Genomic DNA, 24,432 nt, shown 5'->3' with positions numbered 1-24,432 from the left:
AGACTCCTGTACCACCTTCTTGATGGCTGCAATGAGAGGAAAGCATGGCCCTAGAAGGTGGGGGTCCTTGACGATGGATGCTGCTTTCCTGCAACAGTGCTCTGAGTAGAAATGTTTAATGGTGGGGAGGGCTTTACTCATGACTGGCTGAGTGATATTCACTACTTTTAGTAGGCTTTTCTGCTCAAGGGCACTGGTAATTCCATTGCAGGCCATGATGTAACCAGTCAATATACTCTCCAGCACATATCTGTAGAAGTTTTGTCGAAGCTTTAGATGACATGCTGAATCTTTGAAAACTTCTAAGAAAGTAGATTAGATTATGAGGACACGCAGTCCTCTTTTATTGTCATTTAGTAATGCATGTATTAAGAAATGATACAATGTTCCTCCAGTGTGATATCACAGAAACACAAGACAGACCAAGACTGAAAAACTGACAAAAACCACATAATTATAACATATAGTTAGAACAGTGCAAGCAATACCATAATTTGATAAAGAACAGACCATGGGCACGGTAAAAAAAAGTCTTAAAGTCTCTCGAAAGTCCCAACATCTCACGCAGATGGTAGAAGGAAGAAAACTCACCCTGCCATGAGCTTCCAGCACCGCAAACTTGTTGATGCAGCATCCTGGAAGCATCTGACCACAGTCCGACTCTCAGTCAGTCCGAAAACTTCGAGCCTCCGACCAGCCCTCCGACACCGAGCACTGAGCACCATCTCTGCTGAGCGCTTCGACCCCATCCCCAGCCACCAGCAACAGGCAAAGCCAAGGATTTGGGGCCTTCCCTCCGGAGATTCTCAATCGCACAGTAGCAGCGGCAGCGAACTGGGCATTTCAGAAGTTTCTCTAGATGTTCCTCCGTGCTTCTCACATCCGTCTCCATCAAATCAGGATTGTGCACGGACCCTATTTAACAAATACGATATCATTTCACTGGAGAGGCCGCGCGCGCTGTGTTGCACCGCCATCTTCTTCTCCTCAACATCCATCAGCCTTCCACAGGGAAACTGGCTATTTCACCAAGTTTTGAGTCATTTGTCTTGTAAATGAGTATGTCAGTGACGACAGAGGTAGTAATGATTCTGATTCAGCGATATGTATATTTTCAGATTGCAACATGTGGTAGAATACAAATCTTCTGCTGATGTTACATTTTTATAGCGTTAGTCTGCTTATGATAGCCTTTTTTCCAAGTTTATCGAGTTAACCGAAGTTAAAACTGATATCTGCCATTGTAGTATTTGAATGCTCATCTCCAGACTATTAAAACAGGCCTCCGCAATAGAAATCTAGTAAGGTAACTATAGTGCTGTCAATATCCATCAGCCTTCGACAGAGGGACTGGCTATTTCACCAAGTTTTGAGTCATTTGTCTTGTAAATGATGGTCTGAAGTACAATCCCAGTAAAAAAGAGAGATTAAATACCAATACAATGAGGGTGGTCTGTAGGAATACTGTGGTGCCGAGTGGCTTCATATCAGAATGTGATTTATTATCACTCACACAAGTGGTGACATTTGTTCTTTTGTGGTAGCAGTGCAGTGCAAGTATACCAAATTACCGTAAGATACAAAAATGAAAATGAACATTGCAGACGAGCAATAGTGAGGTGGTGTTGATGGGTTCATGAACCATTCAGAAATCTGAAGGCAGAGGGGACAAAGCCATTCCTAAAACAATGAGTCTGGGACTTCAGGCTCCTCTACCTCCTCCCTGATGGTAGTAATGAGGAGTGAGTATGTCCCAGAAGGTGAGGTTCCTTCATGATGGATGCCACCTTCTTGAGTCACCGCCTTTGGAAGATGTCCTAGTTGGAGTGGAGGCTTGTGCCTGTGATAGGCCTGGCTGAGTTCTCAACCATCTGAAGCCTCTTATGAGTCAGTGCATTGGCACCTCCTTACCAGATGGTGATGCCACTGGTCAGAATGCTCTCCATAGTATATCTGTAGAAATTTGTTGGAGTCTTTAGTGACATATCAAATCTCCTCAACCTCCTAACGATCGTCTACAATATTATGGTGGCCCAGGATAGATCCTCTTATACGTTGATGCCTAGGATCTTGAAACTGCTCTCCCTTTCCACCGCTGGCCCTTCAAAGAGGATTGCTGCGTGTTCTCCTGACTTCCCCTTACTGAAGTTCTTGCAGATGTTGAATGCAAGGTTGTTGTTGGAACATTTTTCGACAAGCTGACCTATTTCACTCCTGTTTGCCTCATCACTGACATTGAGATTGGTCCTGGCAGGAGGATGGCGTCACCTCTCCCTGTCAGTTCTAACTTAACATTACTAGTCAGTAAAGGTCTTGGTTAGAAAAGGGGTATTGAGTCCTTCATTTTCATAAGAGTAGCAAAGGATTCATGAAAAATGATGAGGGCTGATCTCATTCAGGTAAACCACGGGTCTGAAGTTGGCTTATTTTGTGCTAATCCAATGTCTCGTTTGTCTGCCATCAGTGATAAACAAGTAAAGACAGCACCTTCAGAAGAATAAAATCACCCACTCTGGTGTACTGCTCTGCTCCTCATTCAAGATCCATGTACCCAGAATTCCATAGCTGCACATTTTTCAGCTTATTGGTAAAAGTGTTTGGAGCAATGACAAAGTTTATAAATTTATGAATTTACAACCATGCACAGACTACGGGAGAGAAACGCCAATGACTTGAGACTGGTCATTGCAGTAGAACACCTGCTGAAAATCTCAGATGTACATTTTTATAATGTAAAATGTACCATCCAGTAGCTAGGCCAAATCTGGAGTTGGGAGGGAGGGAAGGCCAGCCAGAGGTAAGAGGATAAGGAATGGTTCACTGAGGTAGACACTGAGGCTAGCTCGAGGAATAGAGGTCTCCATGAGGGCGTCGGGATTACTGGTTGAGAGACATGAGCTAATCAGGGATTTAGATAGTGTACAGGATTAAGGCTACAGGAAATCAAAAGTCATGGCATTATTGCAGCCTAAAAATTTAGATTCTTAGAGAGGAAGAGCCTTGAATGACTGTAGATGTCAAGGATTGTGAAGTTTTGGGGTGAGGAGAGGTCAGTGACATATAGAAACATAGAAACATAGAAAATAGGTGCAGGAGTAGGCCATTCGGCCCTTCGAGCCTGCACCGCCATTTATTATGATCATGGCTGATCATCCAACTCAGAACCCAGCCTTCCCTCCATACCCCCTGACCCCTGTAGCCACAAGGGCCATATCTAACTCTCTCTTAAACATAGCCAATGAACTGGCCTCAACAGTTTGCTGTGGCAGAGAATTCCACAGATTCACGACTCTCTGTGTGAAGAAGTTTTTCCTAATCTCGGTCCTAAAAGGCTTCCCCTCTATCCTCAAACTGTGACCCCTCGTTCTGGACCTCCCCAACATCGGGAACAATCTTCCCGCATCTAGCCTGTCCAATCCCTTTAGGATCTTATACGTTTCAATCAGATCTCCCCTCAATCTTCTAAATTCCAACGAGTACAAGCCCAGTTCATCCAGTCTTTCTTCATATGAAAGACCTGCCATCCCAGGAATCAATCTGGTGAACCTTCTTTGTACTCCCTCTATGGCAAAGATGTCTTTCCTCAGATTAGGGGACCAAAACTGCACACAATACTCCAGGTGTGGTCTCACCAAGGCCTTGTACAACTGCAGTAGTACCTCCCTGCTCCTGTACTCGAATCCTCTCGCTATAAATGCCAGCATACCATTCGCCTTTTTCACCGCCTGCTGTACCTGCATGCCCACTTTCAATGACTGGTGTATAATGACACCCAGGTCTCGTTGCACCTCCCCTTTTCCTAATCGGCCACCATTCAGATAATAATCTGTTTTCCTATTTTTGCCACCAAAGTGGATAACTTCACATTTATCCACATTAAATTGCAATTGCCATGAGTTTGCCCACTCACCCAACCTATCCAAGTCACTCTGCATCCTCTTAGCATCCTCCTCACTGCTAACACTGCCACCCAGCTTGGTGTCATCCGCAAACTTGGAGATGCTGCATTTAATTCCCTCATCCAAGTCATTAATATATATTGTAAACAACTGGGGTCCCAGCACTGAGCCTTGCTAGTGCCCCACCAGTCACCGCCTGCCATTCTGAAAAGGTCCCGTTTATTCCCACTCTTTGCTTCCTGTCTGCTAACCAATTCTCCACCCACACCAATACCTTACCCCCAATACCGTGTGCTTTAAGTTTGCACACTAATCTCCTGTGTGGGACCTTGTCAAAAGCCTTTTGAAAATCCAAATATACCACATCCACTGGTTCTCCCCTATCCACTCTACTAGTTACATCCTCAAAAAATTCTATGAGATTCGTCAGACATGATGAATGATAGATTTGGTGTTGGTGAAGGATTTGCTTGCAGGTGTCCCAATCCAGTGCTACTTTAATAAAACGTATCTGACAAAAGTGTTTAATACTGAGTACTCTTGGGACAAAGTAGTCCATACTTTTCTGTAATGTTCCAAACCTGTTGAATGGAATAGCACGATGTATGAAATTGGCATAGAAGTTGCATTTGCAATGCCAATCCGACACAACACAACCCAGCAATGGCCATTATTACATTTACTTTGGCTAATGTTAGATTTCAATTGCATTTTGTTGAAAATAATTTTCCATATAGTTGACTTTCTGCATTTGCATGCTTTCAGTAATGATTAATGAACTGGGAGGGGGACTTTGGGGTTCTCACATTTAACTGTTGGTTCACTCTTTGGGACATTTCTCTGTTTTCGTGGATGTTTGCGAAGAAAAAACATTTCGGGATGTATATTGTATACATTTCTCTGACGTAAAATTCGACCTTTGAACCTTTGAAGTAGTCACCCCTAAGTTGCAGGAGGCGAGTAGCTGGGTAACTGTCAGGAGAAATGGAAATGGAAATAGATAATTACCCCTGTGGCCATTCCCCACAATAATTAGTATACTGCTTTGGATACTGTTGTGGGGGATGACCTCCCAGGGTAGTGTCAAGGAGACCACGTTACTGGCACTGAGCATAGGTGCATGGTGCAGAAGGGAAAGAGGGAGAAGAGAGGAATGATAGTGATAGGGGACACAATAGTCAGAGGAACAGAAAAGAGATTCTGTGGATGTGAACAGGACACCCAGCTGGTATGTTACCTCCCAGGTGTCAGGGCAAGGGACGTCTTGGATCATGTCCACAGCATTTCGGGGGTCGGGGAGAGCAGCCAGATGTCTTGGTACATATTGGTACCAATGACATAGGAAGGAAAGGCAATGAGCTCCTGAAGAGACCTGTGCCACGCACCAGTGAGGGTAGAAACAGGATGATTTGGCAGATAAAAGCATGGCTGAGAAGCTGGTGCAGAGAGCAGGGCTTCAGGTTCTTGAATCATTGGGATCTTATCTGGGGGAGGTATGACCTGTACAAAAGGGATAAGTTGCTCCTGAACCCGATTGGGACCAATATTCTCACGGGCAGGTTTGTTAGAGCTGTTAGGAAGGGTTAAACAAACTTGGCAGGGGGGTGGGAACTGGAGTGAAGGCACTCAGGATAGGACGGATGGTAAAAACGCAAAGATAGTGGGGCAGTCAGACCGTCAGGAAGGACAGGGAGATTTGCAGCCAGCAGGGTGAGTATCAGTGTCTTAGGGATGCTGAGTCAAAAAGGGTAGCAAATACAGTACTCAAAGTGTTATATCTCTATGCACTGAGTATAAGATACAAGGTGGATACTATTACAGATTGTCAGGTATGACGTTGTGGCCATCACTGAATCATGGCTGATTGTCCAAGGTCACGTGTTGTATTAGAGGGATAGGAAGGTAGGCAGAGGAGGTGACGTGGTACTGCTGGTAAAGAATGGCATCAAATCAGTAGAAATGTGACATGGGATTGGAAGATTGAATCCTTGTGGGTTGAGTTAAGAAACTTCAAGGGTAAAATGACCCTGATGGCAGTTATATACAGGCCTTACAACAGTAGCTGGGATGTGAACCACAGATTACAATGGAAAATAGAAAAGGCGTATCAAAGGGGCAATGTTATGATAGTCATGGGAGATTTCAACATGCAGGTTGATTGGGAAAATCAGATTGGTAATGGATCTCAAGAGAGTGAGTTTGTTGAATGTCTACAGGATGGCTTTTTAGGGCAGTTTGTTGATGAGCCTACTAGGGATCAGCTATACTGGATTGGGTATTATGTAATGAACCAGAGGCAATTAGGGAGCTTAAGGTAAAAGAACCCTTAGGAGGCAGTGATCATAATATGATTGAGTTCAACTTGAAACTTGATAGGGAAAAAATAATGTCTGACGTAGCAATATTTCTGTGAAATAAAGGAAATTACAGTGGTATCAGAGAGAAGTTAGTCAAAGTAAATTGGAAGGAACTGCTGGCAGAGGTGACAATTTCTGGGAAAACTGAGGAAGGCGCAGAATAGATGTATTCCAAAAATGAAGAAATACTCAAATGGCAAAATAGTACAACCAGGGCTGACAAGGGAAGTCAAAGCTAATGTAAAAACAAAGGTGAGGGCATACAACAAAGCAAAAATTAGCGGGAAGGTAGGGGATTGGGAAGATTTTAAAAACCTACAGAGAGCAACTAAAAGAATCATTAGGAAAGAAAAGATGAAATATGAAAGCAAACTAGCAAACAATATCAAAATATATAGTAAAAGTTTTTCCAAGTTTTTAATGAATAAAAGAGATGAGAGTGGATATAGGACCACTAGAAAATGAGGCCGCAGAAATAATAACAGGGGATAAGGAGATAGCAGATGAATTAAATGAGTATTTTGCATCAGTTTTCACTGTGGAAGACACTAGCAGTGTGTCAGATGTTGATGGGTGTGAGGGAAGAGAATTGAGTGCAGTTACTATTACAAGGGAGATGCTCAAAAAACTGAAAGACCTAATGGTACACAAGTCACTTGGCCCAGATGAACTGCACTCTAGGGTTCTGAAAGAGGTAGTGGTAGAGATTGTGGGGGCATTAGTAATGATCCTTCAAAAATTATTGGATTCTGGTATGGTGCTAGAGGACTATAAAATTGCGAATGTCACTCCACTCTTTAAGAAAGGAAGAAGGCAGCAGAAAGGAAATTATAGAGCAGTTAGCTTGAGCACAGTGGTTGGGAAGATGTTCGAGTCAATTGTTAAGGATGAGGTTATGGAGTACTTAGTGACACAGGACAAGATCAGACAAAGCCAGCTTGGTTTTCTTAATGGAAAATCTTCCCCAAGGAACCTGTTAGAGTTCTTTGAGGAGATTACAAGTAGGATGGATAAAGGGGATGTAGTGGATGTTGTATATTTAGATTTTCAGAAAGCCTTTGACAAAGTGTCACACATGAGGCTGCTTACCAAGTTAAGAACCCATGGTATCACAGGAAAATTGCTGGAATGGTTAGAGCATTAGCTGTTTGGTAGGAGGCAGTGAGTGGGAATAAAAGGATCCTTTCTGGTTAGTTGCCAGTGACTAGTGGTGTTCTGCAGGGTTGGTGTTGGGAATGTTTCCTTTTATGTTGTATATATAATGACTTAGATGATGGAATGGATGCCTTTTTTTTGCCAAGTTTGCAGGTGATATGAAGATTGGTAGAGGGGCAAGTAGTGTTGAGGAAAAAGGTAGGCTGCAGCAGAACATACAGATTAGGAGAATGGGCAAGAGAATGGTAAATGAAATATAATATTGGAAAATGCATGGTCATGCACTTTGGTAGTAGAAATAAATATGCAGATTATTTTCTAAATGGGGAGAAACTCCAAAAATCTGAAATGCAAAGGGACTTGGGAGTCCTTGTGTAGAACGCCCTGAAGGTTAACTTGCAGGTTGAGTCGATAGTGAGGAAGGCAAATGCAACGTTAGCATTCATTTTAAGAGATCTAGAATACAAGAGCAAGGATGTGTTGCTGAGGCTTTATAAGGTACTGGTGAGGCCTCACCTTGAGTATTGTGAATGTTTTGGGCTTCTCATCTATGTGCTGGCATTGGAGAGAGTTCAGAGGAGGTTCACAAGGATGATTCCAGGAATGAAAGGGTTATTGTATGAGGAACATTTGATGGCTCTGAATCTGCTCGCTAGAATTTAGCAGGATGAGGGGGGATCTCATTGAAGCCTTTTGAATGTTGAAAGGCCTAGACACAGTAGATGTGGAAAAGACGTTTCCCATGGTGGGAGAGTCTAGGACAAGAGGGCACCACCTCAGGATAGAAGGGCATCCATTTAAAACAGATGTGTAGAAATTTCTTTAGCCAGAGGGATTGTTGAATTTCTTACCACAGGCAGCTGTGGAGGCCTGGTCGTTTGGTGTATATAAGGCAGAGATTGATAGGTTCTTGACTGAACATGGCATCAAAGGTTTAGGGGAGAAGGCCAGGAACTGGGGTTGAGGAGGTGAAGGAAAAAGGGTCAGCCATGTTTGAATGGCGGCACAGACTCGATGTGCCAAATGGCCTAATTCTGCTCCTATGTCTTATGGTCTTATGGTCTTAAATTACAATGTAGGGGATTCCAGTCTCACTTCATTCAGTGTCATCAGTTTGGTAGTGCAAGGAGTGCCTGTATCAGGATTGATAAGTATCAGGTCCTGTGGTATTGTCAACAATGAAAAGAATGAGGAAAGAAACTTGAGGAAAAACTAATAAACACTATGACTGGAACTGGTTTTAAGAATGTAGTATGTGGTTAGTACTTCAATAAGAAAACCACATCTGATCTTTTAGACATCTAATTCTGAAAGAAAAACAAAAAAATCTGGAAATACTCTACAGGTAGGTAGAAAGAGAAGAAGGGTAAATATTTTCAGCATTTTCATGTTTTATATGAAGGAGTCAGTTTTCTGACAAAGAATAAGAGCTGAATGGATTTCAGAAGTTCAACATCCTAATGGTTCCTAAGATTAAAACTCTTGGGTTGAACAAGGATCAGGAGACTGATACTTTTCATTGCAAGAATGGCTAGACTCCTGGTTAAATGCTTTGCTAAATATGTACTACAGAAAGTGGTTGTTGATGAAATTATTTAAATAACTTCTCCATCCATTCACAAATTTGGGATCTGCACTGAAATTCCCTTAAAGAAACTTACTGACCACAAGCATCATAGGATGTGTGGGACTATTTGTATCCCAAATGCCTGAAAAGAATGTCGATAAGGAACATCAAAACCAAAGGAGAATTAAAGTCAAGCAGAACATAATGTGTCTTTAAGAAATCTGATATACCCTGCAGAACAGATTTCCCATTATCTCATAGTGTGTGATAATATACAATGAGCTACAAGACAAAATACATAGAATTGTTTTATGAATTGTGAGGAATGAAGAAGTTAATGTCAATATTGATATTAATGCAGCAGCAAACATACAGTAGTTGTCTGAGTGGTTCTGAAATCTCTCAATTGTGAGGTTCACCAGGGCCTTGACTATCACCACTGGACATTTAGGTGTCAAACCTGATTTGTCTCAGGACAAACCTGTCTGATGATAGGCTTTAACTTACATTCTATAACCCTTACTTGGAAATCACTAGCTAAAAGTATGCAGTCCAGGAAGTAATTTTCAAGTGAACCTAATTTTTGTATATAGTTCTGGCGTATGGGTGCATATAATTAGATGTACAATTTGGGAGTTTTATGGGTATATTTGAGAAAATAGGTTACAAGAAACTAGGTGAGGGAATGATGGGATTGTTCTGAGAGATGGTGTGGAGTCAATGGGCTGAATGGCCTCCTTCTATGCCAGATGCAAATAGTAAATATGAAATGAAGGTTAACAGAAATGGACTTTCTAAAGCAACCATTTTTGTGTTTTAGAGCATATACAAGTTTTTCACTCTTTTTTAAAAAACTCTTACTTGCAACAACTGAAGCTTTTCTTGCTCTGATTACTGGAATGCTCTGAGGTGATATAGAAACATAGAAACATAGAAAATAGGTGCAAGAGTAGGCCATTCGGCCCTTCGAGCCTGCACCGCCATTTATTATGATCATGGCTGATCATCCAACTCAGAACCCCGCCCCAGCCTTCCCTCCATACCCCCTGACCCCTGTAGCCACAAGGGCCATATCTAACTCCCTCTTAAACATAGCCAATGAACTGGCCTCAACAGTTTCCTGTGGCAGAGAATTCCACAGATTCACCACTCTCTGTGTGAAGAAATTTTTCCTAATCTCGATCCTAAAAGGCTTCCCCTCTATCCACAAACTGTGACCCCTCGTTCTCTTCAGGGGTTTGGCGTCCATAAGCATCCATCATAGACAGTTTTCTTGTACCTGTGCATATTGACTTGAAGCACTGGGGCCATTGGAAGAAAGGAATGGTTTGGGAAATAGGAACATGTCAATCATTTGTTCCAGACAAGTAATAAGTAAGATTTCTCTGAGAAGTGAAGTGATCAGAGAGGGTGGACTCCCATAGATCAAAGGCACTACTGCGATTTTGATCCTTCTTTGCTGGGGGAGGGGCAATGAAATGGCAGAGGAACTAAGTAAGTAAGTGTTTTGTATCAGTCTTCACTGTGGAAAACACAAGTAGTATTCCAGAAGTTCGAGACTGTCAGGGGGCAGAAGTGAGAGAAGTTGCCATTGCCAGGCAGAAGGTGCTTGAGAAATTGAAAAGTCTGAAGGTAGGTAACTCACCTGGACCAGATGGTCTTCACCCCAGGGTTCTGAAAGAGGTAGCTGAAGAGATTGTTATGGCATTAGTAAATGATCTTTCAAGAATCACTAGATTCTGGAATGGTTCCGGAGGAGACTAGAAAATTGTCACTCCATTCTAAGAAGGGAGGGAGGCAGAAGAATGGAAATTTTAGGCTGGTTAGCCTGATTTCAGTGGTTGTAAGGATGTTTAAGTCTATTATTAAGGATGAGGTTTCAGGATTCTTGGAGGCACACGATAAAATAGGCCAAAGTCAGCATGGGTTTTTAAAGGAGAATTCTTGCCTGATACACTGCCTTAAAGGTATTGTGATAGCTGTCCCAAATAATTATTTTATGAGTATTATTTTAACTTGCAACTTTGTTTTATATATAATCAAACTGACAGTGACCAAATTTTAGCTAATCCTCACCAGACTAACGCCTGCTTTAAATTTCACTGTCTATCTCGGGTTTTAACATTGTCTGCTTTATACACATATGGCTCACGTGGCCCACTTGAGGCTAGTAATTTTCATTTTGATCAGTGTAATTGTTCCAAATCTATGGGTTTAACAGTTCTTTGATCTAACAAACATGGAAATGGGGTGGTGGACATGGTAGGGGTAAAACGTGGGGATGTACGCGGGGGGTATATTTTTGTTTGTGGACAGCCTGGCAAATAGGATCGAAAATGCCCTCAAGCCAAGGCAACTTTGATAACAGTTTCTGCCTCCACCTCTATCATCAGCACAATAGCGTACATACTTCCCAAACTGTACTTAAGAACCCGTACAATTTAATTCTCCCCATTGTAAAATGCCACCTAATGTACATAAGTCTACGTGTAATTTTTCTTTGACTTTTTCCCTCTAGATTTGATACTGAAAAATATTAGTGGAGTATTTTAGTGGATATGCATGTGTGCACATCATATAGCAGTGGAGGTGACAAAGCTACCTTCCCTCCTGGTCTGTTCAAGCTGCTGAACCCTCTCACCTTAAAAAAAGCCTTCTAAATAATTACAATGAATCTCATGCTTTAGGAGAAGCAGAAAGCAAAGGACAATTAAGGAAATTATGTGGGTTTCTCACCTCTTTTGAACACCAATAAAACAGGGTGAACTATTTATGAACCTTTTTCCTGCTTTTCAATTACTTACTACAATTGTAATAAACCATGCGGCTCATACTGACAGGAATGGTGAAATAACTAGAGGGAACCAACAAGCTGACTCCTTCGCTAAGGCAGGAGCAGCAGATCTTTAAGGCCATGTCATACCCCACTGTGATCAGGCTGACAATTCTTTTGATGGGACTGGTACAATTACACCATGATGCATTAGAGACTGAACAGACTTTGTGAACTAAAGCACGTTATGTGCAAGACTTTAAAGGATGGTGGTTATAATTGAAAATGAGAGATTCTCGACTATAGGAAAAGTAGCAGCAACTGTATGATTTGCCAGAGACATAATCCTGACACTGGCAGTACCTGCCGCTGTTGGGCCCTCTTCCGGAATTCATTTTACATCTCCAAATGGACTTTATGCAGTTACCCAAATGTATGGGTTGCAATTCTACACTTATTTTGTTTGTTAACTCCATGGGTAAAAGCTTATCCAACTCAATGAAATGATGCCGTAACTGTTGATAATTTTTATTATGAGTGCATATTTATTCCTTGGGTTGGGGATCATTATTAGTCAGGAATGTTGCATGTAAGTCCCTGATATCCACAGCCAACTGTCCCTGATGAAACTGTCATGGAGTTTCAGAGACTCTGCGTTACTGAAATTCAGTAAGATTTACAGTATACTGTTCTCTACAGGACAAAGAGGAGGGAGTGTGACAGTTGCAGTAAGACAAGGATAGCCTGAGATAATTTTACTCAAGCTAGACCTTTGAAGTGAGACTGCTAGAGACACCTCTGCTTCCTGCAGATGAGAAAACAAACACGAGGAAAGCTGCAGATGCTGGAATTTCAACAACGCACATAAAAGTTCTGGTGAACGCAGCAGGCCAGGCAGCATCTATAGGAAGAGGTACAGTCAATGTTTCGGGCCGAGACCCTTCATCAGGACTAACTGAAAGAAGAGCTAGTAAGAGATTTGAAAGTAGGAGGGGGAAGGGGAGATCTGAAATGACAGGAGAAGACAGGAGGGGGAGGGATGGAGCCAAGAGCTGGACAGTTGATTGGCAAAAGGGATATGAGAGGATCATGGGACAGGAGGCCTAGGGAGAAAGAAAAAGGGGAGGGGGGAACCAGAGGACGGGCAGGGGGTATAGTGAGGGGGGCAGAGGGAGAAAAAGGAGAGAGAGAGAAAAAGAATGTGTGTATATAAATAAATAAGTAACGGATGGGGTACGAGGGGGAGGTGGGGCATTAGCGGAAGTTAGAGAAGTCAAATGTTCATGCCATCACGTTGCAGGCTACCCAAACAGAATATAAGGTGTTGTACTCCCTTGTCCATTCGTCCATTCGTCCCTCCCCACTGATCTCTCTCCTGGCACTTATCCTTGCAAGCATTCAAGTGCTGGCTATCCACTCTATCTATTCCTCTTAATATCTTGTATACCTCTGTCATCCTCCTTCTCTACAAAGAGTAAAGCCCTAGCTCCCTTAATCTCTGATCATAATCCATGCTCTCTAAACCAGACAGCATCCTGGTAAATCTCCTCTGTACCCTTTCCAATGCTTCCACATCCTTCCTATAGTGAGGTGACCAGAACTGGACACAGTACTCCAAGTGTGGCCTCACCAGAGTTTTATAGAGCTGCATCATTACATCGCGACTCTTAAACTCTATCCCTCGACTTATGAAAGCTAACACCCCATAAGCTTTCTTAACTACCCTGTCTACCTGTGAGGCAACTTTAAGGGATCTGTGTACCCCCAGATCCCTCTGCTCCTCCACATTACCGAGTATCCTGCCATTTACTTTGTACTCTGCCTTGGAGTTTGTCCTTCCAAAGTGTACCACCTCACACTTCTCTGGGTTGAACTCCATCTGCCACTTCTCAGCCCACTTCTGCAACCTATCAATGTCTCTCTGCAATCTTCGACAATCCTCTACACTATCTACAACACCACTAACCTTTGTGTCTGCAAACTTGCCAACCCACCTTTCTACCCCCACATCCAGGTCTTTAATAAAAATCACGAAAAGTAGAGGTCCCAGAACCGATCCTTGTGGGACACCACTACTCACAACCCTCCAATCTGAATGTACTCCTTCCACCATGACCCTCTGCCTTCTGCAGGCAAGCCAACTCTGATTCCACGTGGATAGGAGAGGGCCAAATGCAAGTAGAAGGCACCAGCTCACTGAGCAACACTGTCAGCACGGACGAGTTGGGCCAAAGGGGCTGTTTCTGCACTCTAGGACTCTACGACTCCGTGACTTAATATGTTCCATTATAACAAAGAAGCAGATCTGGAGTATCAGTTTCAACGTGTTGTTAACCTGTGATTGCATTACTTTTCGTATAAATCCAGCTGAAGTTTGCAGATGGGTCTTAGGTAATTTCCTGGTGTGAGTTTAATGATCTCTGACAATAACGTTACTTTAAAGAATTCAGGCTTTTTTTCTGTTAACAAAATCCGCTTCTCTTTATAAAAAAAAACTACCCCATTGCACTTCGCCTGCAACCCATGTAATCTAAGTATGCTTCCATCATTTTTTTCACCTGTTCTTCCTTGCACACATGGGTGCAGCCACTCCCCATTTTCTCATGGTTTAATTCCTGTTAATCAACTGGTACAATCTTTTCAACTGATAACCACATACCATTATGATCAATGCTGGTCTATTGTTTTGTGGAAGGCTGAACAAAACAGGAAGGAGAAGAAGGGGATCAGAAGAAATTCTCAATAGATAACTTCACTGACAAATAATAGATTACTGGAGATCTGAGCCTTGATCATTTAGACTTGCTAAATACTAAAGGGACTCTTATTGGAAGTTGGATATTGGAAACGTGGTTTGAAAAAAGAGAGGGATATACAATAAATATAGGCAGCTTCGAGTAAATGAGGTGCTCGAGGAATATAAAGAATGTAAAAAGAATCTTAAGAAAGAAATTAGAAGAGCTAAAAGAAGATATGAGGCTGCTTTGGCAAGTAAGGTGAAAATAAATCCAGAGGGTTTCTACAGTTATATTAATAGCAAACGGATAGTGAGGGATAAAATTGGTCCCTTAGAGAATCAGAGTGGATGGCTATGTGCGGAGCCAAAAGAAATGGGGGAGATTTTGAACAATTTCTTTTCTTTGGTATTCACTAAGAAGAAGGATATTGAATTGTGTAAGGTAAAGGAAACAAGAAGGATAGTTATGGAAAGTATAATAATTAAAGAAGAGGAAGTACTGGCGCTTTTAAGGAATATAAAAGCGGACAAGTCTCTGGGTCTGGACAGGATATTCCCTAGGACCTTGAGGGAAGTTAGTGTGGATATAGCAGGGGCTCTGACAGAAATATTTCAAACGTCATTAGAAACGGGGATGGTGCCGGAGTATTGACGTATTGCTCATGTTGTTCCATTGTTCCATTGTTTAAAAAGGGTTCTAAGAGTAAACCTAGTAATTATCGGCCTGTGAGTTTGATGTCAGTGGTGGGTAAATTGATGGAAAGTATGCTTAGGGATGGTATATATAATTATCTGGATAGACAAGGTCTGATTAGGAACAGTCAACATGGATTTGTGCGTGGAAGGTCATGTTTGACAAATCTTATTGAATTTTTTGATGAGGTTACTAGGAAAGTTGACAAGGGTAAAGCAGTGGATGTTGTCTATATGGACTTCAGTAAGGCTTTTGACAAGGTTCCACATGGAAAGTTAGTTAGGAAGGTTCAATTATTAGGCATTAATATCGAAGTAGAAAAATAGATTCAGCAGTGGCTGGATGGGAGATGCCAGAGAGTAGTGGTGGATAACAGTGTGTCAGATTGGAGGACGGTGTCTAGTGGTGTGCCTCAGGGATCTGTACTGGGTCCAATGTTGTTTGTCATATATATTAATGATCTGGATGATGGGGTGGTAAATTGGATGAGTAAGTATGCAGATGATAATAAGATAGGTGGAGTTGTGGATAATGAAGTAGGTTTTCAAAGCTTACAGAGAGATTTAGACCACTTAGAAGAGTGGGCTAAAAGATGGCAGATGGAGTTTAATGCTGATGAATGTGAGGTGCTAAATTTTGGTAGGACTAATCAAAATAGGATATACATAGTAAATGGTAGGACATTGAAGAATGCAATAGAACAGAGGGACCTAGGAATAATGGTGCATAGTTCCCTGAAGGTGGAATCTCATGTGGATAGGGTGGTGAAGAAAGCTTTTGGTATGCTGGCCTTTATAAATCAGAGCATTGAGTACAGGAGTTGGGATGTAATGTTGAAATTGTACAAGGCATTGGTGAGGCCAAATTTGGAGTATTGTGTACAGTTCTGGTCACCGAATTATAGGAAAGATGTCAATAAAATTGAGAGAGTACAGAGGAGATATACTACAATGTTGCCTGGGTTTCATCTCCTAGGTTACAGAGAAAGGTTGAACAAGTTAGGTCTTTATTCTTTGGAGCGTAGAAGGTTGAGGGGGGACTTGATAGAGGTATTTAAAATTATGAGGGGAATAGATAGAGTTGACGTGGATAGGCTTTTTCCATTGAGAGTAGGGGAGATTCAAACAAGAGGACATGAATTGAGAGTTAAAGGGCAAAAGTTTAGGGGTAACATGAGGGGGAACTTCTTTACTCAGAGAGTGGTAGCTGTGTGGAACGAGCTTCCACCAGAAGTGGTTGAGGCAGGTTCGATCTTGTCATTTAAAGTTAAATTGGATAGCTATATGGACAGGAAAGGAATGGAGGGTAATGGGCTGAGTGCAGGTCGGTGGGACTAGGTGAGAGTAAGAGCTCGGCATGGACTAGAAGGGTCGAGATGGCCTGTTTCCGTGCTGTAATTGTTATATGGTTGTTATATGGTTATATATATGGACTCAACAGTTCAGGCAGTACCTATGGACACCTGATGAAGGGTCTTGGCCCAAAATGTCAACTGTTTACTTTTTTCCATAGATACTGCTTGACCTGCATTTTGTGTATGTTGTTTTGGGCTCTTCTAGTGTTTGCTGTTCCAGCATCTGCTATTATCTTTGCACTTTGAAGAAATATGATTATGTTCATTGCAATAAATTCCAACATTGATGCCTCTCTGATGTGACCTTCATACTTTCTTCAGTAACAAGCAACCACGGTGAAGACAAGTATCAAGCAAGTCTACATCTTTGCCCATCACTTTTCTATATCTTTCTCAATATTGCTGTATTTTGCACTGCATATCACAGTAAACCAAACATGTTCTGGAGTTGCTTCCTGGTGCATACTGGAAGGCAGCTCCACATGTGTCCAGAAACATGAAACACCTTTTCAAGAAGCTAATGATCTCATCATACGTATTGTAGCATTGTTGATTGATTTTCAGTGGGTGTTATCAGCCAAGTCGGAAATGGATACCCCCCTTATTTTTCCTAGCCTATCTAAACATACTTGGGAGTTTTCAAACTTCCAAGTTCAAAGTTTTTTTTAATCAAACTATGTAAATGTAACCACATACTACCCCGAGATTCATATTCTTGCAGGCACTCATAATAGAACAAAGAAATACAATAGAAACAATGAAAAACTACACCCAAAGACTGAAAAGCAACCAGTATGCAAAAGACAAACTCTACAAACCCAAAAAACAAAAAAAAATAATAAAAGCATATCTCCTACCTAATAGAGAAATCACAAATGACCCATCAAAATATTGCCCTACTACTTGTTTACAAATAATATATCAACTTGTAACATCATGTATCTCGCAACGAACCATCACTTACTTAGGTATACTTACAGAAAAGCAGAAAGGATGCCATAAGAGTATAAAATGATCTAAAGAACAACTGATAATAGGTTCTGTAATTCTGAGTCAGACCCAGCAGAAAAGCAGAAATCTTTCATGTTGTTATATTGACAACCAAAAAGCATTAGACTTTGTCCCACATTCATGGATAATAGAAATTCTGATGATGTATTGTTGTACTTGAATCACACTATCTATTAACAATTAAAAAAATGAACAATCACTGTTATCAAAATAAATGAAAGCATTTTCCAGGGCAACTCTCTAAGCCCACTATGGATTTGTCTAGCTTTAAACCCACTCTCTACTTCACTGAATTAGATAAAAATAGGGTATCAAATCAGAGACAACCAAATGAATTTATCTTGATACACCTTTCATACATGGATGATTTGAAATTATATGCTACTTCATTAGTAAGTCTAAAGCAATTAATTCAAGTAGTAGAACTATTTTCTAAAGATATAAAGATGAGTTTTGGACTAATGCAGACCATTAAACATAAGGAACAGTGCACTAGAGCTCGTAGAATATAAATCAGAGCAGCAGGATACAGTACAATCACTGGATGAACACAAAACATCAGTATCTGGGATATCAACAAGCAAAGAAAATAGATCACAGTGAAATAAAGGGAAAACTTTTGACAGAATTTAATTGAAGATTTAAGAAAATCTGCCAAACAGAGGTCAATTGTAAAAATAATAACAAACACTTTTGCTATACCCATATTAATGCATTGTGTTTTTTTTTGCATAATATCTTGGTCTGAAACTGATCTGGAAAATTTACAAAGGAATATAAGAACTGAAATGAGAAATTTTAGAAAACACTATGCACACTTGAGCACACCCAGATTGATTCCTGGGATGGCAGGACTTTCATATGAAGAAAGACTGGATGAACTGGGCTTGTACTCGTTGGAATTTAGAAGATTGAGGGGGGATCTGATTGAAACGTATAAGATCCTAAAGGGATTGGACAGGCTAGATGCAGGAAGATTGTTCCTGATGTTGGGGAAGTCCAGAACGAGGGGTCACAGTTTGAGGATAGAGGGGAAGCCTTTTAGGACCGAGATTAGGAAAAACTTCTTCACACAGAGAGTGGTGAATCTGTGGAATTCTCTGCCACAGGAAACTGTTGAGGCCAGTTCATTGGCTATATTTAAGAGGGAGTTAGATATGGCCCTTGTGGCTACGGGGGTCAGGGGGTATGGAGGGAAGGCTGGGGCGGGGTTCTGAGTTGGATGATCAGCCATGATCATAATAAATGGCGGTGCAGGCTCGAAGGGCTGAATGGCCTACTCCTGCACCTATTTTCTATGTTTCTATGTTTCTATAAGACAGAAGGACAGCTTTGGTAAACAGTGTATTGGTCAATTGCCATTTGTATTTTTGATCCATCAGCTGCAAAATCCCAACTCTGGATTTTCCAACAATGTAAGACACAGTGAGTGACTTTACCAGAAATTACAAACGTATCAACACATTTCCAGCAAGTAATTGATATTCTAACAGACTACAGATGTCTGTTACTGTGTAGATCCTCCTCAAACATAGGTGAAGGAAATTCAGCCTCTGTAATGTGACTGGAACCTTCCATGTGTCCACTCTGTTTCTGCACTCACTTCTACTACCCTCAACAGTCTGCTGCCCTCACCATTTTACTGCCACCTTCACATCCCTAAAGCAATTCTTGGTGTTTATGGCATATATTTTGGGAGCCACCTGTAAGTAACAGCAGGCAACAAAGATGAAACGCATTATAACCTTCAGTATGCAAGCACAACCTTTGCTCAACTAAGGAAAAGAATGGTTAAAGATCTGGATCTCAAGCCCTGCACAAAACTCAACAATGATACTCCCAGTGCTGCCCATTAACTGTTGCACTGAGATTCTCCTTGCACTCTTCTCAGTTCTGCTGGATCACAACATTCATATGCATGGAACCACACTCCCAATACAGGCATTCTACAGTGAGCTCTGTCCTGGCAGGAGGTTATCAGAAGGAGAGATGCAAAAGTGTCTCCGAAGCCTTCTTTAAATTGTGTGACATCTACACAGTCTTGTAAGAATCCTTGACCTGTGAACACTCAGAATGGAGAAGAGTTTGGGCTGGGATTAAGAGCCCGTGTTTGTCAAGAACAGCCACAGAAGCTAGCAGAGGCAGCAGAGGAGAATATACGTCCTGATTTTCCCACCCTCGCTGAAGAAATCCCACACTATCTAGACAGTTTACAGTTCCCACATTAGCTTCATCAGCCACCTGAGAAACTACAGGAATGAAATGGGATACCAGGATACCAAGGGATCGGCAAAATAAAAGGTTCAAGTTAAAATTTCAAAGTAAAATTATTATCAAAGTACATTTATGTCACCATATACAACCCCGAGATTCATTTTCTTGTGGGCATACTCAATAACTCCAAGAACCATTATAGAATCAATGGATGACTGCACCCAACAGGGCTGCGTACAACCAAGATACAAAAGACAACGAAGTGCAAAAATAAAAGAAAAAAAGAAATAATAATAATAAAAATAAATAAACAATAAATATTGAAATCAGAAGATGAGGAGCTCTTGAAAGTAAGTCCATAGGTTGCGGGACCGTTTCAATGATGGGGTAAGTCAAGTTGAATGAAGATAGCCCCACTGATTTAAGAGTCTGATGATTGAGGGGTAATAACTGTCCCTGAACCTGGTGGAGTGAGTCCTAAGGCTCTTTTGCCATCATCGCCAAACCCACCCCATAGACTTACTACTTCAGATTAAAATTCTTTCTTTAATACTCAGGAGAAAAGAACGAGAGACAGTTTTAAAAAGAAAACAAATTGAATATGTATTTTGTTTTCACTGTAAAATGGTGTATTGTTTAGAAATAATGGATTTTTTTTGTGAAGGGATTAAACGTGCAGTGTGGTAGAGTGAGGCAAGACAATGGCACTGCTAATAGAGTTGTTGCCTCTCATCTTCAATGACCCCGGTTCAATGCTAAACCCTGATGCCAGCTGTACGGAGTTTGCATGCTCTCCTTATGATTGTATGAGTTTTCCCAGAGTGCTCTAGTTTCCTCCCACATCTCAAAGACACACAAGTTGGTTGGTTCACCATTGTAAGTTGCTCCTAGGTCATTGGTAGATCTGAATGGAATTGATGGGAATGTTGGAAGAATAGAATGGGATAAGTACAAATGCAAATGGTCATAGGCAAGGACTAAAGGTTCCATACACACTTTTCCACTGTCACACTTGATTGATCCTATTCTCTCACATCTTATCCTCTTGCTCTTCACATACTTGTAGAATGCCTTGGGGTTTTCCTTAATCCTGTCCGCCAATGCCTTCTCATGGCTCCTTCTGGCTCTCCTAATTTCATTCTTAAACTCCTTCCTGCTCGTTTTATAATCTTCTAGATTCCTATCATTACTTGGTTCTCTGGAGTGAAGCCCCATCAAATGGAGAGAAAAAGTAAGAGGCTGGTGCTGAGCAGACATCTTATTTACTCAATGAATCGTAGTGCTCAGACAATATAAAGAAGCAGAGACTTGTCGAGAGTTTAGCAAGTGTAGGAGATGGGATGATATGTTGAAGACATATAAGATGTTGTTGAGATATTGCAGTTTTGGTCACCCACTTAGAGGAAAGATGTAAATAAGGTTGAAAGAGTACAGAGAAAATTTACAAGAGTGTTGACCATTCTGGAGAACCTGAGTTATAAGGAAATATTGAATAGGTTAGAATGTAGAAGACTGAGAGGAAATTTTATAGAGGTATACAAAATTATGAGGGATAAATGCCAGCAGGCTTTTTCCACTGAGGTTGGGTGTGACTACAACCAGAGTTCATTGGTTCAGGGTGAAAGATGAAGAGTTTAAGTGGAACATGAAGGGAAACTTCTTCACTCAGAGGGTCCTGTGAGTGTGGAATGAGCTGCCTGCACGAGTGGTGCATACAAGCCCGATTTCAACGCTTAAAAGAAGTTTGGATCAGTACATGGATGGTAGGGGTATGGAGGGCTATGGTTCTGGTGTAGGTCGATGGGAGCAGGCAGTTTAAATGGACTAGATGTGCCAAAGGACATGTTTCTGTGCCGTATTTCTCTATGACTCTATGATTCTATGACTAAGTGTTCCTTTTCTTACATGATACATGGATTATTTCATTTTTGCTGTTTAAAATAATAATTCACTTGACTGAAAGTTATGCTTGTTTAATTAGTCACGAGGATTTGCCTTGAGGACATTCTAGAGAGGGCATGGAAAAAGAACGGGAAGCCATTCTCTGGAAATAGCGCAGGATTGAAGAAGTAAAAAGAAGGAAAATGGAAACAGACAATGAAAGGACAGCAGAAGAACATGGTGAAATGCTCACGGAACCCATTTATTAGGACAGGTACTGCTGTTGGAAAATCCTCATGCAGGCAATGGTCTCAAGGAGAATGTACAGATAACTTTTAAGTAATAGCTTCTTTGGAAAAAATTCAACACCTTATCGTTGGATGTTGCATCAATATTTTTTTTCTGTGACTGGTTCTTCAGCACAAAATCATTTCAGTACCGTGAGTAAACAAAATGAAGCAAACTGAGTTGATTCCACAACAATGAGCTCCAATAATTACATGTACATTATAGACCGATATTTTTATACATACTATAGACCCTTTTTATTTTGTATTATATGTAGCCTGGGGAGAAAGTACACGCTCAGGACAACAAAGACTCTATCGGGTTTTAATTCCTTTATTTGTTTTAGATGATTAAATGCCAGAAGAGGGTCGCGAAACAAAACGAATGAATTTACAACCAGTTCTTGCTGTTACAATCTCAGTTTAACTTTTGATTCACACCCTTGTGTATGGACAGAATTGCGTATGCAGTATAAAAAATACCAGAACCAATATGGTACTAATACAGTAATGGCAATCCTACTTGGATGGTGAGGAACTTTGTATAAGCCACACTACCCAGCGGTGATTTCTTCACTTGTGGAAATCTTTCCTCACCATGCCCAGCACACTCTGGGAAGAATCCGATTCCAACGCCCTACCACGTCTTCAGCAGAAAGCAAAGTGGTCTCCCCACTATCCCGCACATGCGTAATGACATCACAGTCTCCCCTTAAAGGCACAGACAACTATTCCAGCATTACCCAGATGGATGCCTAAGTACACTTTAAACAAAACTGAATAAGATCCGATGGTCACCCGGTTGCATATATAGTATTATTGTGTTTGTTATCATTTAAAATATTTTGTCAATACAATTTCTATCTAAGTTTACACAGGTGTGAAGTAAATTATTGCTTCCTGGCGAACGGAAAATTTGCATGAGTGTGTCAGTGTTCATACAAGTAACAGTCCTACTTTATCTTAAAGGGACATTCAAACTTTTATGTTTGTGTTTACCGGAATCATTTTCTCACTAGATGTGTTTATGAATTGGAACTGGCCTTTTCACCATGTATTGTCGAGTTATGTTGTGGTTAGCTTGTATTCACAGTAATAGCTAACTGATTGCAAGCCTATGGTGAGAGGATTACATGCAGTCACATAGTTTACCAGAAATAATATAGAATGCACTTCTGATTTATCTACATTTAACGCCCAGGAAAACTGTTTGCTGGATATTATTGCTTTATGAGTAATCCAGTTTCTTGCATTTTATCACCCTGATGATTATACTAATAATGGTAGCAAAGTTACTTACCTGTTGTCATCTGTCCATCGATTAAGTCACTTAAAAGCACAAAAGTGTAAATCCATAATGCTGCAGCTGCCATGTTATTATATTCTTCGTTGTTCCTTCATACAAAACAAGCTTACAGTCTGAGGAGGCTGTCTTAAAAGACTTAATTTTTAACCGCTTTCAGCCCAGATTGCCTTTTAGTGTTCCACCCACCTTTGGAATTTTTCTGTGCTACTTTCCGGGTTAATTAATCTTGCATTTCTGTGGTCTGTTAATCTATGGTGTAATATTACAAGAGGTGTAATCTTCCAGACATTGAAGATATCAATTTGGCCTAACTTCTGTCTGCTTAGAAAACCAACAAATCTCGAAGCAAAGTAACTCCGACACTGGTAGCTGACAAATATAGTGATATAAATACAATGTGCACAACTACATGGGTCATGCACCTTGGTAGTAGAAAGAAATGTGCAGATAATTTTCTAAACGGGGAGAAAATCTAAAGATCTGAGAATGCAGAGGAACTTGGGAGTCCTTGTGCAGAACACTGGGGCATTGATCGTGTGGATAGACAGAGGCTATTTTCCAGGGCTGAAATGGCTAACACGAGGGGGCATAGTTTTAAGGTGCTTGGAAATAGGTACCGAAGGGATGTCAGGGGTAAGTTTTTCACACAGAGAGTGGTGGATGCGTGGAATGCACTGCAGGTGGCAGTGGTGGAAGCAGATACTATAGGGTCTTTTAAGAGCCTCTTAGATAGGTACATGGAACTTAGAAAAATGGAGGGCTATGTGCTAGAGAAATCCTAGACAGTCTCTAGAGTAGGTTACATGGTTGGCACGACATTGTGGGCCAAAGGGCCTGTAATGTGCTGTGAATTTCTATGTTCTATGTTCTATGTTCTAACACCCTAAAGTTTATCTTGCAGGTAGAGTCAGTGGTGAGGAAGGCAAATGCAATGTTTGTATTTGTTTCAAGAGGTCCAGAATACAAGTGCAGGAATGTGATGCTGAGGCTTTTTAAGGCACTGGCCAGGCCTCACCTTGAGTATTATGAACAGTTTTGTGCTGCTCATCTGAGAAAAGATGTGCTGGCTTTGGAGCAAGTTCAGAGGAGGTTCACAGGGATGATTCTGGGAATGAAAGGGTTATCTTACGAGGAAAGTTTGATAGCTCTGGGTCTGTACTCACTGGAGTTTAGAAGGATGGGGGAGGGAACTTGTTG

At 41.2% G+C, this 24,432-nt stretch overlaps 1 protein-coding gene across 6 annotated transcripts in view; it reads right to left on the bottom strand.

The window, feature by feature from the left end:
* The window catches only part of LOC134345242 (mucin-2-like), a 78,053-nt gene extending 54,650 nt beyond the window's left edge, over window positions 1-23,403 (bottom strand). For all 6 annotated transcript variants that reach the window (XM_063045593.1, XM_063045591.1, XM_063045592.1 and 3 more), the window contains exon 1: window positions 23,230-23,403. In XM_063045593.1, the coding sequence (XP_062901663.1) occupies window positions 23,230-23,302 (73 nt within the window). In that variant the 5' untranslated portion in view covers window positions 23,303-23,403. The remainder of the gene's footprint in view (window positions 1-23,229) is intronic.
* Window positions 23,404-24,432: the final 1,029 nt, after the last annotated feature.

Source organism: Mobula hypostoma, chromosome 4 (genome assembly GCF_963921235.1).
Source record: "Mobula hypostoma chromosome 4, sMobHyp1.1, whole genome shotgun sequence".
In the NCBI taxonomy this organism is placed as follows: Eukaryota; Metazoa; Chordata; class Chondrichthyes; order Myliobatiformes; family Myliobatidae; genus Mobula; species Mobula hypostoma.
The sequence above is the reverse complement of the archived record's forward strand: the minus strand, read 5'-3'. Positions and strand labels throughout refer to the sequence as shown.